Source organism: Schistocerca gregaria, chromosome 1, assembly GCF_023897955.1.
Source record: "Schistocerca gregaria isolate iqSchGreg1 chromosome 1, iqSchGreg1.2, whole genome shotgun sequence".
In the NCBI taxonomy this organism is placed as follows: domain Eukaryota; kingdom Metazoa; phylum Arthropoda; class Insecta; order Orthoptera; family Acrididae; genus Schistocerca; species Schistocerca gregaria.
Window position 1 is genome coordinate 1160032538 of NC_064920.1, and position 15679 is coordinate 1160048216.

The 15679-nt window shown below is 38.3% G+C and overlaps 1 protein-coding gene across 4 annotated transcripts in view; it reads right to left on the reverse strand.

The window, feature by feature from the left end:
- LOC126284120 (uncharacterized) overlaps window positions 1–15679 on the reverse strand; it is a 424622-nt gene that overhangs the window by 149901 nt on the left and 259042 nt on the right. For 3 of the 4 annotated variants that reach the window (XM_049982826.1, XM_049982815.1, XM_049982842.1), the window contains exon 2: window positions 9767–9937. The exons of the other annotated variant lie outside the window; for it this stretch is intronic. In XM_049982826.1, the coding sequence (XP_049838783.1) occupies window positions 9767–9937 (171 nt within the window). The remainder of the gene's footprint in view (window positions 1–9766; window positions 9938–15679) is intronic. 4 annotated transcript variants of the gene reach the window in all.

The following is a 15679-nucleotide window of genomic DNA, read 5'->3' on the forward strand; positions in this document are numbered from 1 at the left end:
TTCTTATGCTTACCTGTAGGACACACGCGTTCCCACTGGAGCAATTTGACAAAAACAAGAAAGCGTGAATCACTTTCTGCATCAGCTGCAATCATAATCTCTTCTGAAGTTGGTGTTATTGTGCCATATCATTATTTAAAACTCAGAAAACTGAAAAAAGGAAGTACTAGGTGCATCCACACAATGCCATAAATAACATAGGCTCATTTGCCTGGACAATCTTCACATTTTCCCTTGATCATACAATTGTAACTGTCAATATTGCATACCATAACTTCCAAAAGATCTTTATAGTCAACTCTAAGATCGGCCCCATCTATAATCAACTTGACGTTCAGATGATACAAACAAACACAAACATTATGGGTGCCAGATGCCCCTGCAACAATACACCATCTTGGTCTCAACTTGCAAAACTTTGATCTTCCAATTTTAATGTCAGGATTTTCTTTTTTAAATTCAGTGAATAGTTCATTTAAATTACACAATATTAACCTTTATTGTTTTTGAATCTTTAGAACCATTTTCTTTCACAGAAAGACAGTCAGTCTGTTTTGGCAGACATCAAACGGCTGTTAATGTCATCGTCATAATACTTAATAACTTTATTGATTGTGTTTTTGTCTACGAAATTAGATGCACTTTTCTTTTGTAATGCTGGTAAAATTCCATGTTCTTTCACTAACTGCCTCGTTAACTTAACAAGATGTTCTGACACATTAAATTCATTACTAACTTTTGCTCGACTCCAAGAATTAGGCAGTAAAATTATAATCTTAATTTTATCCTCTTTGTTTGAAGTATTGCATTTAGTTTTTATTTTTCTATCAAGTTGTCATATTCGGTTGGTGAAGTTTTAGAACTTCCATCTACAAATTGTATTTGGAAATGAAGCTTCCAAATTCTTTTTGACTGTAGCTGCCACTTTCTCAATTTTCATATTCAAGGCACTTGGTGTTTTATCTTGACTACCTACGATTTCACAAGCTGTATCTACTTTTTTTTAATGGTTGCTGATAAGTCACAAAATTCTGTATCTGACGTTTCGCTATCCTTTCTCTTGTGAATTACAAATATCTTAGAATAACATGTTGAACACAATGATTTTCCTGGTATGAGATTGACAAAAGGACTTTTATTTTTAGAATAATGATCAAATGTTATTCTCACAAACTTTTTGTTATAGGTTTGTTATGTTTCTAAAAAGGGTCATGCAAGACTAACCAAAAAGGTGATGAAATTTTTTTAAGTGTTTCATTTCATGGTACTTGCATGCTGATTTGACCTCTGGGCCGACTCTCAAGTAAAACAACACTTTTTCTTCTTCACTGTAATCTTCGTTTAAAGTAATGTCTTTAGGATACACCCTATACACACTTTTATGACATCCTTCATTAATAATAACACCAACAGAACACTGAGCAACATTTTTCAACTGCACACTTCAAGAACTTATAGCTAAATAAGTGCGAGTAGACAGTTGTTGGTGTAAGGGAGAAGACAACAATCAGACTTGTATAGGGTTGCAGATGCAATTATTAGCCTGCTGAAACAATTTAAACAGCATTGTTTCGACAAATAATCATTAGCTAGTGTAATGTGGTGTGTTACATTATGCAACAATTCACATACTTCATTTGATTAGCCTCCCAGATATCGCAGATGTTAAAAAATGTATTTTTGATTCGTCTTTGTAATCTTTTTTCCATAACTTCCAATTCGATCTCTAAGTTGAAATTTATACTGAAGTTTGATACGATAAAGGTCTATTAACTACGAAATTTTCAGATTTTTATATGGTCCCCCAACAAAGATATTGCAGGCCAATACAGGGTTATAAATACAAAATCAAATAGGGGTAATGCAGGAGTACGTTTAATAATAAATAAAAAAAATAGGAATGCGGGTAAGCTACTACAAACAGCATAGTGAACGCATTATTGTGGCCACAATAGACATGAAGCCCATGCCTACTACAGTAGTACAAGTTTATATGACAAATAGCTCTGCAGATGACGAAGAAATTGTAGATATGTATGACGAAATAAAAGAAATTATTCAGATAGTGAAGGGAGACGAAAATTTAATAGTCGTGGGTGACTGGAATTCGGTAGTAGGAAAAGGGAGAGAACGAAAGATAGTAGGTGAATATGGACTGAGGCTAAGAAATGAAAGAGGAAAGCGTCTGGTAGAATTTTGCACAGAGCATAACTTAATCATAGCTAACACTTGGTTCAAGAATCATAAAAGAAGGTTGTATACATGGAAGAAGCCTGGAGATACTAGAAGGTATCAGATAGATTATATAATGGTAGGACAGAGGTTTAGGAACCAGGTTTTAAATTGTAAGACATTTCCAGGAGCAGATGTGGACTCTGACCACAATCTATTGGTTATGACCTGTAGATTAAAAATGAAGAAACTGCAAGAAGTTGGGAATTTAAGGAGATGGGACCTGGATAAACTGAAAGAACCAGAGGTTGTACAGAGTTTCAGGGAGAGCATAAGGGAACAATTGACAGGAATGGGGGAAAGAAATACAGTAGAAGAAGAATGGGTAGCTTTGAGGGATGAAGTAGTGAAGGCATCAGAGGATCAAGTAGGTAAAACAACGAGGGCTAGTAGAAATCCTTGGGTAACAGAAGAAATATTCAATTTAATTGATGAAAGGAGAAAATATAAAAATGCACTAACTGAAGCAGGCAAAAAGGAATACAAACGTCTCAAAAATGAGATCGACAGGAAGTGCAAAATGGCTAAGCAGGGATGGCTAGAGGACAAATGGAAGGATGTAGAGGCTTATCTCACTAGGGGTAAGATAGATACTGCCTACAGGAAAATCAAGGAGACCTTTGGACATAGGAGAACCACTTGTATGAACATCAAGAGCTCAGATGGAAATCCAGTTCTAAGCAAAGAAGGGAAAACAGAAAGGTGAAAGGAATATATAGAGGGGTCTATACAAGGGCGATGTACTTGAGGACAATATTATGGAAATGGAAGAGGATGAAGGTGAAGGTGAAATGGGAGATACGATACTGCGTGAAGAGTTTGACAGAGCACTGAAAGACCTGAGTCGAAACAAGGCCCCGGGAGTAGACAACATTCCATTGGAACTACTGACGGCCTTGGGAGAGCCAGTCCTGGCATAACTCTAGCATCTGGTGAGCAAGATGTATGAGACAGGCGAAATACCCTCAGACTTCAAGAAGAATATAATAATTCCAATCCCAAAGAAAACAGGTGTTGACAGATGTAAAAATTACCGAACTATCAGTTTAATAAGTCACAGCTGCAAAATACTAACGCGAAGTCTTTACAGACGAATTGCAAAACTAGTAAAAGCCGACCTCGGGGAAGATCAGTTTGGATTCTGTAGAAATAATGGAACACGTGAGGCAATACTGACCTTACGACTTATCTTAGAAGAAACATTAAGGAAAGGCAAACCTACGTTTCTAGCATTTGTAGACTTAGAGAAAGCTTTTGACAATGTTGATTGGAATACTCTCTTTCAAATTCTGAACGTGGCAGGGGTAAAATACAGGGAGCGAAGGCTATTTACAATTTGTACAGAAACCAGATGGCAGTTATAAGAGTCGAGGGACATGAAAGGGAAGCAGTGGTTGGGAAGGGAGTGAGACAGGGTTGTAGTGTCTCCCCGATGTTATTCAATCTGTATATTGAGCAAGCAGTAAAGGAAACAAAAGAAAAATTTGGAGTAGGTATTAAAATCCATGGAGAAGAAATAAAAACTTTGAGGTTTGCCGGTGACACTGTAATTCTGTCAGAGACAGCAAAGGACTTGGAAGAGCAGTTGAATGGAATGGATAGTGTCTTAAAAGGAGGATATAAGATGATCATCAACAAAAGCAAAAAGAGGATAATGGAACGTAGTCGATTTAAATCAAGCAATGCTGAGGTAATAGATTAGGTAATGAGACGTTGAAAGTAGTAAAGGAATTTTGCTATTTGGGGAGCAAAATAACTGATGATGGTCGAAGTAGAGAGGATATAAAATGTAGACTGGCAATGGCAAGGAAAGCGTTTCTGAAGAAGAGAAATTTGTTAACATCAAGTATAGATTTAAGTGTCAGGAGTCGTTTCTGAAAGTATTTGTATGGAGTGTAGCCATGTATGGAAGTGAAATGTGGACGATAAATAGTTCGGACAGGACGAGAAGAGAAGCTTTCGACATGTGGTGTTACAGAAGAATGCTGAAGATTAGATGGTTAGATGGATAGATCAAATAACTAATGAGGAGGTATTCAATAGAATTCGGGAGACGGGGAGTTTGTGGCACAACTTGACAAGAAGAAGGTATCGGTTGGTAGGACAAGTTCTGAGGCATCAAGGGATCACCAATTTAGCATTGGAGGGCAGCATGGAGGGTAAAAATCGTCGAGGGAGACCAAGAGATGAATACACTAAGCAGATTCAGAAGGATGTAGGTTGCAGTAAGTACTGGGAGATGAAGAAGTTTGCACAGGATAGAATAGCATGGAGAGCTGCCTCAAAACAGTTTCAGGATTGAAGACAACAACAACAACTTTGTAATCTTTATTCCATGACTTCCAATTCAATCTCAAAGTTGAAATTTATACTGAAGTTTGATAGCATAAAGGTCTAGTAACTGTGAAATTTTCAGATTTTTACATGGTCCCCCCAACAAAGATATTGCAGGCCACAAAATGGAAAAATTAAAAAAAAGTCCATTTTTAAAAAAATAGTGTATTTTTTAAGTTTAAACTGCTCACCACTGATTCTCTATAAAAAGTAACTATACAGTGAAATAGCAGAAAAAATATTAAAGCTCAGAAATGAATCTTTCTTTTGGAAACTACTGTTCAAAAATTAAGTTTTTTAAATTTGTTGCTGATAGCTTGTAACTATTAAAAATATATTAATGAATACATTCAGCTAAGTGATAATGATGTTAATTTGTAGCCCAGAGTGTACTGAACTAAACGTGTTTTATCTGAAAGGCTTAGGACAATCCACTACTGAATAATTGTAAAATATGTAGATGTTTTCAAATATAAATAAAAGAACGCATGTCGACTGGAACAAATATGGCCACCATTTCAAAACAATAAACAATAAATTTTTTTAAAAAATATTTTTGGGACTACTAAACTTTGGAGAATTCACCTAGGAAATATAATTTTTTTCTGAGAAGGTCAAGCAACCAGTGGTGGACCACTAGGTATGGATTGACCCTACCAGCCATAAGCCCTTGGTTTCCCTGTTTAGCTGATCAGCATCCTTATCAGACAAAGGTGCTCATCATCTTTAGCGCTGGGCTTTGTTCTTGTCTCGGTACAGTTATGAGACCCATTTTAGCCCCCATCCCCTCTTCAATAAGTGAACATGTATGCTCTGTCTCGACTTCCCACCTCCCCTGACCCCTCATTTAACACAGAGGAATGGCTATGGTTTCAAATGAATATGGAAGCGGTGAACAGTTTCCCCATCACCTATTTCCGAAATGCCATATTGCCTCTGCTGTGGTGGCAGATCTGGTCCTCAGGCAGAGAAAATAGAAGGGTGGCGCAACTGTCCACAGGGCTGCATAGCTACTCCGCTTCAAAATTCTTATGCATTGCATCATCACCTCCCCCTCTTGGATGGCACTATTCTCCTGTAGTCAGAAGGATTTACACCATGTAACAAGGTTCCAGCTGCTCTGCTGTGGGAGGTCCTCCACTTGTTACAACAGGGTTACTGGGGTATCTCTCACATAAAACTGTTGGCACCCCACCATGTGTTTTAGCCAGGAACTGATCAGGAGGTGGAATACATTGTCACGGCCTGCCAACAGTATTCAGGTCAGCAGGTGGAGCCATGCACTTTTACTGGATCCTGCCCCTACACAGCCTTGGGACGAGTCCACATCAATTTCACTGGTCCTTTTCAGATACTTTCTGATTATTGGCAATTGATTCTTTTTCTCATTTACCTTCTGTTGTTTGTTGTCTCTCTGCAACAGCAGGCACGACTGTCAATGTCCTGTTGAGGATATTCTCCACAGAGGGCTTGCCTTGTACCCTGGTTTTGGACAATTGTCCTCGGTTTCAAAAATGGCTCTGAGCACTATGGGACTTAACTTCTGAGGTCATCAGTCCCCTAGAACTTAGAACTAATTAAACCCACCTAACGTATGGACATCACACACATCCATGCCCAAGGCAGGATTTGAACCTGCGACCATAGCAGTCACGCAGTGCCGCACTGAAGCGCCTAGAACCTCTCGGCCACACCGCCCGGCGTCCTCAGTTTGTGGCACAATCTTTCAATGACTTTTGTGCACACAATGGCATTTGGCATTCACCTTGCCACAGCACCTCCATCCATCCACAATTGAACAGCGAGACAGAATGCCCTGTCCATACATTTAACAGGCAGATGTGTAAGGATGTAGATTTCCTGGCTGAAGAGGCTCTCACATTTCTTTTAAGCTGTTACAATGACACCAATGGAGCCAACTGCTCCAATATATTTTCTCTCTTTTCCGGCTGTGTGTATTTCCTCGTGTTCGTAGTTAGAACGTGTTTCTTTGACAGTCTGTACGGACAGGGCATTAATTTCACAATTTTCTACTGTCACTACACGGATTGCTTGGTAATGGCATATTGTGTGCATATTTTGCCTCTACAGGTTCACTTAGATTTGCGCCTGTATCGGTTCCTTGTGTTTGTGCTGACACGGACACTCTCTGTGTTGGTTTTTTCATCACATCTATGAAAGAAGTCAAGAAGCTTGTATGGAATACATAGTCACACTTCAATTTACTGTATTTTGATCCTATGAATGCACAAGGCACTCCCTACTCCACTCCTTTTCGTCATTACAGTTAACATGAGTCTGAGGTCAAGAATGAAGTTCCTGTTTTGTGAGCATTTTGACCACACTGACTGCATGTAACTTGGTCCTTAATTTAAGTATATGGTATGGTCAAAACAATGGCATTTGGAACAAAGGGGTCCTGAATATATGGCTGTATCTAAAGATGAATGAAGGCAGTAGTGATAAATTCTGGGAGGCCTGTGGTGATGAATGGTAACACAAATATCGGTTTTCTCTAAGACACGTTTACTCTTCTGGGTATAACAAGGATGCCCCCGATGCTTAAGTTTGTTAGCACCCATACACACTACGTTTCTGTAGCTAACCAAGTCTTTCGTGCGCAACTCTCCCATGCTTGGAAACATTTAAAAAATATTCCAAACATAAGAATTATGAGATGGTGATATGATGAGAAGACCTCCATATTTTTGTTTGTAGAATGCCAACATATTTTAAATGGCATATGATGAATTTTATATTTAAATGAGATTGGTGTTCAAACTAAGTTGAAAAAATCCCATGAAAACAATGACCAAAATGAGACTCGATCCAGTCACCCAGTGATTACCAGCTTTGAGCACTACTGATTTTTTTTCCATCTTTATGAATTTTACACTTCATAGATATGCTCATACAACATGCACCTTCATTTAAAAAACTGGGTTGGCTGGGAACAGGTCCATGGCCCTCGCATGTCAAGTGAGCATCCTACCGCATCTCCACATTGTCTCTTGAGTAACTGATCTTACATTAGGGTATTAAAGATGCTCGGGAAAGTTCCATGTCAATTTTCTCAAGAATTTTTGAGAGTTGCACAAATATGCTTTGTCTGATTTATACTTGAGTTCTGAACTTCACATTTCATAAATACAAAAATTTTACTGCCATGTGGTCTACATCACAGGTTTGCGCCTGTGTCAATTGCTTGTGTTTGTGCTGATACAGACACACTCTGTATCGATTTTTCATCACTGTTCTGAAAGAAGTTAAGAAGCTGTTGTGACTCGCCGATCTTTCAAAGTGCCGCCGCACAGTTACGCACATCCTCTACACGCAGCGCTGTCTGCCAGCCGTGCGTCAGCAGCGCCACCTAAACGGCCAGCCAGCCAGCGGCCGCTACACTCGGACTCAGTTATGATTTGACTGTTAGAGTGTACACACGTCTTACTCTGTTTACTTGATCTGTGACTTTCATGTATTGCGTCTTCCTCGAAATATATTTGTTCAACTTGAAGTTATAACAGAAGCTTGTATGGAATACACAATCACACTTATATTTACAATATTCTGATCATATAAATGTACAGGCTCTCGCTATTACACACAGGATATTCACCATTTCAGTTAAAATTTAATTTGAATTTTAGGTTGAGGATGACATATCTGATCTGTGAGCATTTTGACCATATTTACGGCCTGTAACTGTGTCCTTAGTAAAAATGTATGCTATGACTGCAACACTGCTTTTTGGAACAATGTTAAGTGGTTCGCAATGTGGGGGTAAGATTAATGAAGGCAGCAATTATAAATTCTGGGAGGGCTGCGATGTTGAATAGCAACATCAATATCACTCTTCTGTAAAATACCATTTACTTTTCTCCTCCAATGAACCTCCTTTACAATTCAAGCCTAAAAACAAATTCTTATTACAGATTTATTATCTGTTAACATTTCTCTTTTGTTTGCATGTTCTAACAGGCCTACACAAATCAACAGTGTTGTTCTGAAGAGGATTAATACATATATTTCAACGAGTAGCAATCCTCACAATCCAAGTAGTTAAGCCCAGAGGGCTCCTGTCTTTGACACACATAATGCTACACTGTCTTGCTCAATATTACTTCTAAAGCAACAAAGACTTTACCACAGCAGAAGAACGACAGTGATGACTGTTTTACCAATAAAGGGCACAATGATTTGATAATATTCAATTTCAGAAACTATGGAGGCCCGGGAAGACCTGCTATTAAACCATCTAGCCCTTGAAAGCACTTATGGGCACTTTAAGATACTACCAGAACATGCACTCCCCTGTGAAAAACAATTTTTGTGCCAATGAATCAACTTGTTCACCTTGAATGGTTTCAAAAACTTTAATTGTTTCTCTTTCTTTCAGTGTAACCATGGGAAACACAACAAACCATGCTGTGATCATCAAAACCATAAAACAATCTTCACCTGCTTCACAGTTGGAAGCAGACAGTCTGGATGGTATGCTACTACTCATGTTTTCAAAATGTAAAATCATCCTACACTAGACAAAAGTATAGAAATAGACCAGTTGGATAATATAACAAGTTTCTGAATTCTCTTAAAAGGATTTATTTATGTAAGGTCTTACACAGTATGAGCTTTACTGTGAATGTTTTGTTAATATTATCCCTTCCACATTGCTTACATTGACATTGTGTTCTCTAGATGCATAATAATCTCAATACTCACTTTTATAGTGTGTCGTGTTATAAGAGATAACAATCTTACTACTTTCATATCTCTATCACTTAGTTTAGTTTTTCTCTACAAGTCCTTTCATGAACACTTTCTCCACTGTTATACTGTAGCTCCATGTAACATCACTGATTGGTAAATTTGCAACTGCTTGGAAGCATCAACTAACAGTGCACACACTGTATGTTAGTATGACTACAGACATACTGGTAGCTCAGAACACTTTCTGTAATTTTATAGTAAAAGGGGAAGAAAACTGCTGAGGCATCACCTATGAAAGCCAAAAATAAGTTCTGGAAATGATGTGTGTGTATGATTTTGTCCAGTCCACATATGTCACTACCGTAAACAACTACAGGTCTGTTTAATCACACTGTTCAAGACATTTTGTTATTTTCCTTAGTTTACTGAGTTTTTTGAGCATACTAATGAAAAAAGTTTAAAACATAAATTTTGATTTAGTAGCACTTACCAGAAGGAGTACATATTCCAAATATGAAGGAGTGACAGGAACATGAGGAGGCCATGGGAGAATTGTTAAGGAGATGGTGTAGGGTACAGAATAGATGTGCCTCTTTCACTGGAGCTGTAGTTATACAATCAACTGTGGAACTGACAGGAGTAGACCACAGGGATGAAAAGCCTGCAATAATTGTACACTTGTTATGGCCTAGGACAGGAGTATGTTGATTTAAAAGAAATGCTGAGTTACAGTTACGAACTGCTGTACCTGACACAAAGAAACTGTTCTTTCTTACTAATGAAGCGTAAATACGTTACTATACCTGATACAACAGATCCACTGTTGGCACCTGTGATGTGTGTTAAAAGTTAAATGCAGACTTAAGTATTTCCTACTTAACACGTGATAGCTGATTGACAGGAACATGCAAAAGCTGACAAAGCTTGTTTGTGGAAACTGCAACTTTTATTTGAAACAGGACAGAGTTGGTGGAAAGAGCAAGAAAGAATGTCATACAAGGAGAAAAGGAGGAGGAATTAGGGTTTAACATTGTCTCTGATCAGGTTTTTAGAGAGGAAGTGCCAGACCTAATTAAAGAAGACGGGGAAAGGATACCATTCTTGTGAAAGAAATTATCCTGACAATTTCCTTAACAAACTTAGGGAAACAATACATCAAGAGCCATAGCTGTGGTTGTATGTGTGCGCTGTGCCTTGCCATCTCACCACCCGCCAACCGCCGCATCGATACTAGCAGGTTGAAACTTTTAGTACTGTATTCGTATAGATCAGAGAGTGAACTGTGTTTGTTTGGTGCAATAATAACGTAAATTTTACCAGAACTTTTCAATCATTCAATTATCCTCACAACTAACCTAGACAGGGTCCTCTCCAAACGTTGTGCAATCCGAGTGTCCCAAAATGAAAATTAAAAATTGTGTTAATAATAATTATTTGCAGAACTAACTATATTAGAATGGTGTTTAAAGAAATGTTTTGTTAATGAACCAGTAAATGAATAGCGAAGGTCTAACGAAGTCGAAAGATAACTTTAGTATTGATATAATAATGAAGTTTACTATTTTGGGACAGATTTAAAGGCATTTAAATGAGCAGTAAATAAGATGAAAAGAGTAGTAACTTATATATTAGAAATCTTGAATAAATAATAAATTCAGAAATTTTATTTTTTTTAAATACAGCAATCATAACAGTTCCAGGGTCCCCCCCCCCCCTCATTCATTTGAATTCTGAAGTGTTCTAAATTGGTTTGACCACAGCAAAACTTAAAGTCAATATAAAAGTCAAAATTTATCAGTGTTTTATCTTCATCAAAATTGACATTTTGTGTATGGCATGAAAGTACAATTTCTAGGGTAACCTATGCCCGATTTTAATCAGATTAATACACAGTATAAAGTTTTGTAGTAAACATTATAGTGTAGTGTTATGTATTCATGATTTTCCCTATCAGTACAAAACGTGAAACTATCAGTTCAATAGATTTTCTGGTTCTAAAATTATATTATATTATGCAGTGTTACAACTTGTTGTTTTGAATGAATATATACCAACTTGTACAGGGAAGAAACTCAGTTAATGCCTAATTATGCTGGTGACCGCATTATTGTCACATTGGTAGCATCTTCTGGTTTGATTCTGATCTGTCCTGACATGCGATTGCATTTCAAACTTGCCTGACCTATCATGGTTATTACAGAGTGGATGTAAGTGTAATTTGCCACCATTCAGGTACATGCGGTCGATGTTGTTGTTGTTGTGGTTTTCAGTCCAGGGACTGGTTTGATGCAGCTCTCCATGCTACTCTATCCTGTGCAAGCTTTTTCATCTCCCAGTACCTACTGCAACCTACATCCTTCTGAATCTGCTTAGTGTATTCATCTCTTGGTCTCCCTCTACAATTTTTGCCCTCCAGACTGCCCTCCAATACTAAATTGGTGATCCCTTGATGCCTCAGAACATGTCCTACCAACCGATCCCTTCTTCTGGTCAAGTTGTGCCACAAACTTCTCTTCTCCCCAACCCTGTTCAACACTTCCTCATTAGTTATGTGATCTACCCATCTAATCTTCAGCATTCTTCTGCAGCACCACATTTCAAAAGCTTCTATTCTCTTCTTGTCCAAACTATTTATCATCCACGTTTCACTTCCATACATGGCTACACTCCATACAAATACTTTCAGAAATGACTTCCTGACACTTAAATCTATACTCGATGTTAACAAATTTCTCTTCTATGCTAAAATCCTTTCTCATAAGATGAATCCCGCTCACTTACCATAGCACAGGCTTTAACGAGTACTGTGTCAAGGATTACAGTGTGAGCTGCAAAGGACAGGAGAGGGGTTTAGTGAGATGCTGAGTGTGGTAGGTGCTGTCTGTACATACTGCAAGGATCAATACTGCACACCATGATTTATGTATACGACAGAATTATTTTACTTTTCATTGCAGAACTTAAGTCTGTTCAGTCAGAAGGATTACTCATAAGTAAAACACTGTTGCTAGTGACATACAAGCAAAGGGCATATTAACAGTGATGTTTCACCCCGTGTTAATAATGTTATAAAATGGATGTACTGCAGTTTGTACCCCACTCAGTACTCTCCATTTATCTGCCAATCATTATTATGCCTGCTAATCTATGGTAAAAATTTGTCATATGAGTTACAGAACTGTCAAAGCCAAATGAATGCAGTACTTTCAATGAATGTAAAATATCCTACCTATAGGCAAAAAATACAGACATTTGAATGAAGAAAATTCAAGGATGGCTGTATATTTGGTAGTGGCATTGCGTGATGGAACCAAGATTTACCAGCAAATTGAGTGTTCAAACAAATTTCGGGCTCGCAGCTGGTCAGCATTCGATCCAACATTATTTCAACTGGGAACCTGTCAGTCATTCTCAGGTAAGCCACTGAAGACAGATGAAGATGTCCTCCATTCAGCAATGTAAAGCGTGCTATAAGTATTTGCCCATCCATCAAAATCAAGATGACCCTTTGACTATATTACCCAGTGGCAGTGTCCTCACTGGTGGAACTGCAGAACTCAAACTGTCTTATGTATTATCACTTGCCATCAGTGTAGTTTTCGATTACAGCAAATCATGGAGATCACTCCGTACACTGTCCAACTGGTAGCCACTGCCATAGTTCATCAGATTTTCCACCAGCAGTATTTTCACAGATTCTTTAATAATGGAAGCCCAAAAAGATGTTGCTGTGGTCAGAACATTGTTTTATTATATTCCACTGAATTTCCTACAACGTTCAGCAATAGTGGACGTTCTCGGTCACAAAAGGCAAGTGAAGTACAGATTTTCAGTACACAGTTCTATCATGGTGTATGTGATCTGACCTTTGTAAGCCAAACCATGTTGGCAAGGTATTTTGTAAATTCTGGCCCCCAACAACCAACAAATTGGCCCTCACTGCTCCCAGCATGTGCAAAATACTTATAGCAAGCTACATATTATGGAACGGGGTCGACAGAAGCGTCCAATCTCACGCGTCGGTTTTGACCCGTGACGTAAGGGAGTTGTCGTGTGTGACGTCATGACGGCGGGGAGTTTGGTCTGTGAGTGTGGCGTGTTTGTAGATGTCATCGTGTTGTGGTTTGTTGTGCTCTCTGGTGGTATGTTCAGGGTTTTCGTTTGTGTGGTGTAATGGGCTCAGTTTGGTTTTGCTCATTATCCAGAATTGTTCGAGTGTCGGCTGTGTTTGTAGTTGAATTCGTTTCGGTGAGTTAACGATTTTGTGTTAAGGTTAATTTAGTGTTGCTCACTGTACATCGTGCGGTAATTTTAGTAAAATTAATTGGTTGTTGGTTTTGTTCAGGAATGGATATGAGGATAAAATTAACAGTGCGCAGGTCAAGGGAAGTGTTTGTTCCCAATGTGTGGCTGTGTATGTTGATATTGGTATCGGGACACGCTTTCGAGCTATATAGGCCAGAGGAAATGTTTGATACTAATTTATGGGATCGGGAGCTGCTGTTGTGCTATATAGGTCAAGGGAAGTGTCTGATTCCAGATGATATTGTGTTTAGTGGTATTTGGTGAGTTTGTGATGTCAGGTTTTTTCATCGTTTCGCGTGGTTTTGTATGGGGGTGGGTGTCTAAATTTGATTATATTTAGTTTGCCCCCACCCAAAAACACCCCATTTCCCGCGCTTGTCCCGTTAGTGTAATTAGGCTTTTTGTGGAAAGTGTGTGTGTTTGTTTTTCGATGTATTTTCGTCCTAATAATGTGTACGTACCGACTTTATATGCGCCATATTGGAACCGTGGTTTATGGTCGTTTCCGCCATATTTGTGACGTCATGGGTCAAAGTAGACGGGTGGGATCTGACGTTTCTGTATTTCCATGGAATGGTGGACGTCTTCCATCAGTTTTCAATGGCCAGCTTGAGGATAAATGGCAGATGCAGAATTGAAATATTGTGGGATGTACTGAACAATGAATGGCTGCAGGCCTGAAATTTGTTTGTATGTTCAATGTGATACTCTTCTCCAACAAACTGCTATGAATCACATGATGGGCTGCTTTTAACATCTTCAAAAACCTGGCTTCATTGAAGATTATCAAAAGACAAAATTCAATCATAGGCATGTATTGTACTAACCACAGTGACAAATCTAGATTTGTGCCTATACGGGAGTATACGGGTACTCATTCTTCCTGCCCACTATATGCACAAAAACTGGGAAGTGGATGTGATCGTATCCCAAACTAAATAGGTGGTACCTCTGGCATTTACACTTCTGGCAGCCTATCTATTCAGTCTTACTGAAAGTTCTGGGCTTTACGAATTTGTTAATATATCTCATTGCACATCTGGGGATTGGCTTTTATTGTTGAGACACTACACAGGATTCCTTTATTAAAGAATACATTGAAGTACAACCAACTCATGTTGCCAACTTATTAGTGTAACAAAGCACAGATACCAACTGTGGTTTTACATTTAACAGCTGAATGTTGTTTTGTTTACTACAGTCTTTTTAAATATCAACACACTCCCTTAAAAATATGTTGTTATCTTACAAAGCATTTGTAACCACAGTTACTGAAAATATGCCTATTAAACATACAACAGAACTTTTCTTTCAATCTTTCAAAAGCAATACTTTGGAGAGGTTAACTGTTCTTGAATTCGACAGTATTCTATACAGAATCAGCAATGATTCAATTCATCACTGATGATATAAGCTACTTCACATCAATGTGGTTACTTCTTCCTGACACTGAACTGGTTTTATCACTGCTATTGCACCGAGGTTACTCACGCAAAGTGTCATCCTCATGTTTGTATTCAGCAATTCTTTTGTGAAAGTCTTCACAAACTTCATATATTGAGCTGCATAAATGTGTTCTCCTTCAGTAGTAGATAGAACAACCACACTGCCTCTTGCAACATCAAGTGGTTGGAAAGTTACTGTACAGAAATATGCATCCTGTAGTACGTCTTCTATCTTTCTTTTCGACTGCGAAATCTGTGTCACGGTAAGCCACATCTGTTGTATTTCTGATAAGTAGAATATTCCACTTCTTGTCACTGAATTAGATGTCTTAAAGTTACCTTCAGATTTTGGTTGTCAAAGTGATTTGTATCACTGACTGATCTCTAATACTGTCCATCCTAAGGATTGGGGGTAACTGTTGTTAAACTAATCATTATAAACCTATTGACAAACAACCTCTAATATTAGGAACACAAACAACACCGAAACATTGCGGGGTCAACCTCCTACCATCTGGCTGTCTAAGTTAAATCTCGAGTGCATTTGAAGTGTATTTTATGTAGGACTAGTGAACCCGGCAATGTTTTGCAATTGTTAAATTTGTATGGGTATTGAACGTATATCGATCTCCATCTTTCCCCTCTCTCTGTCC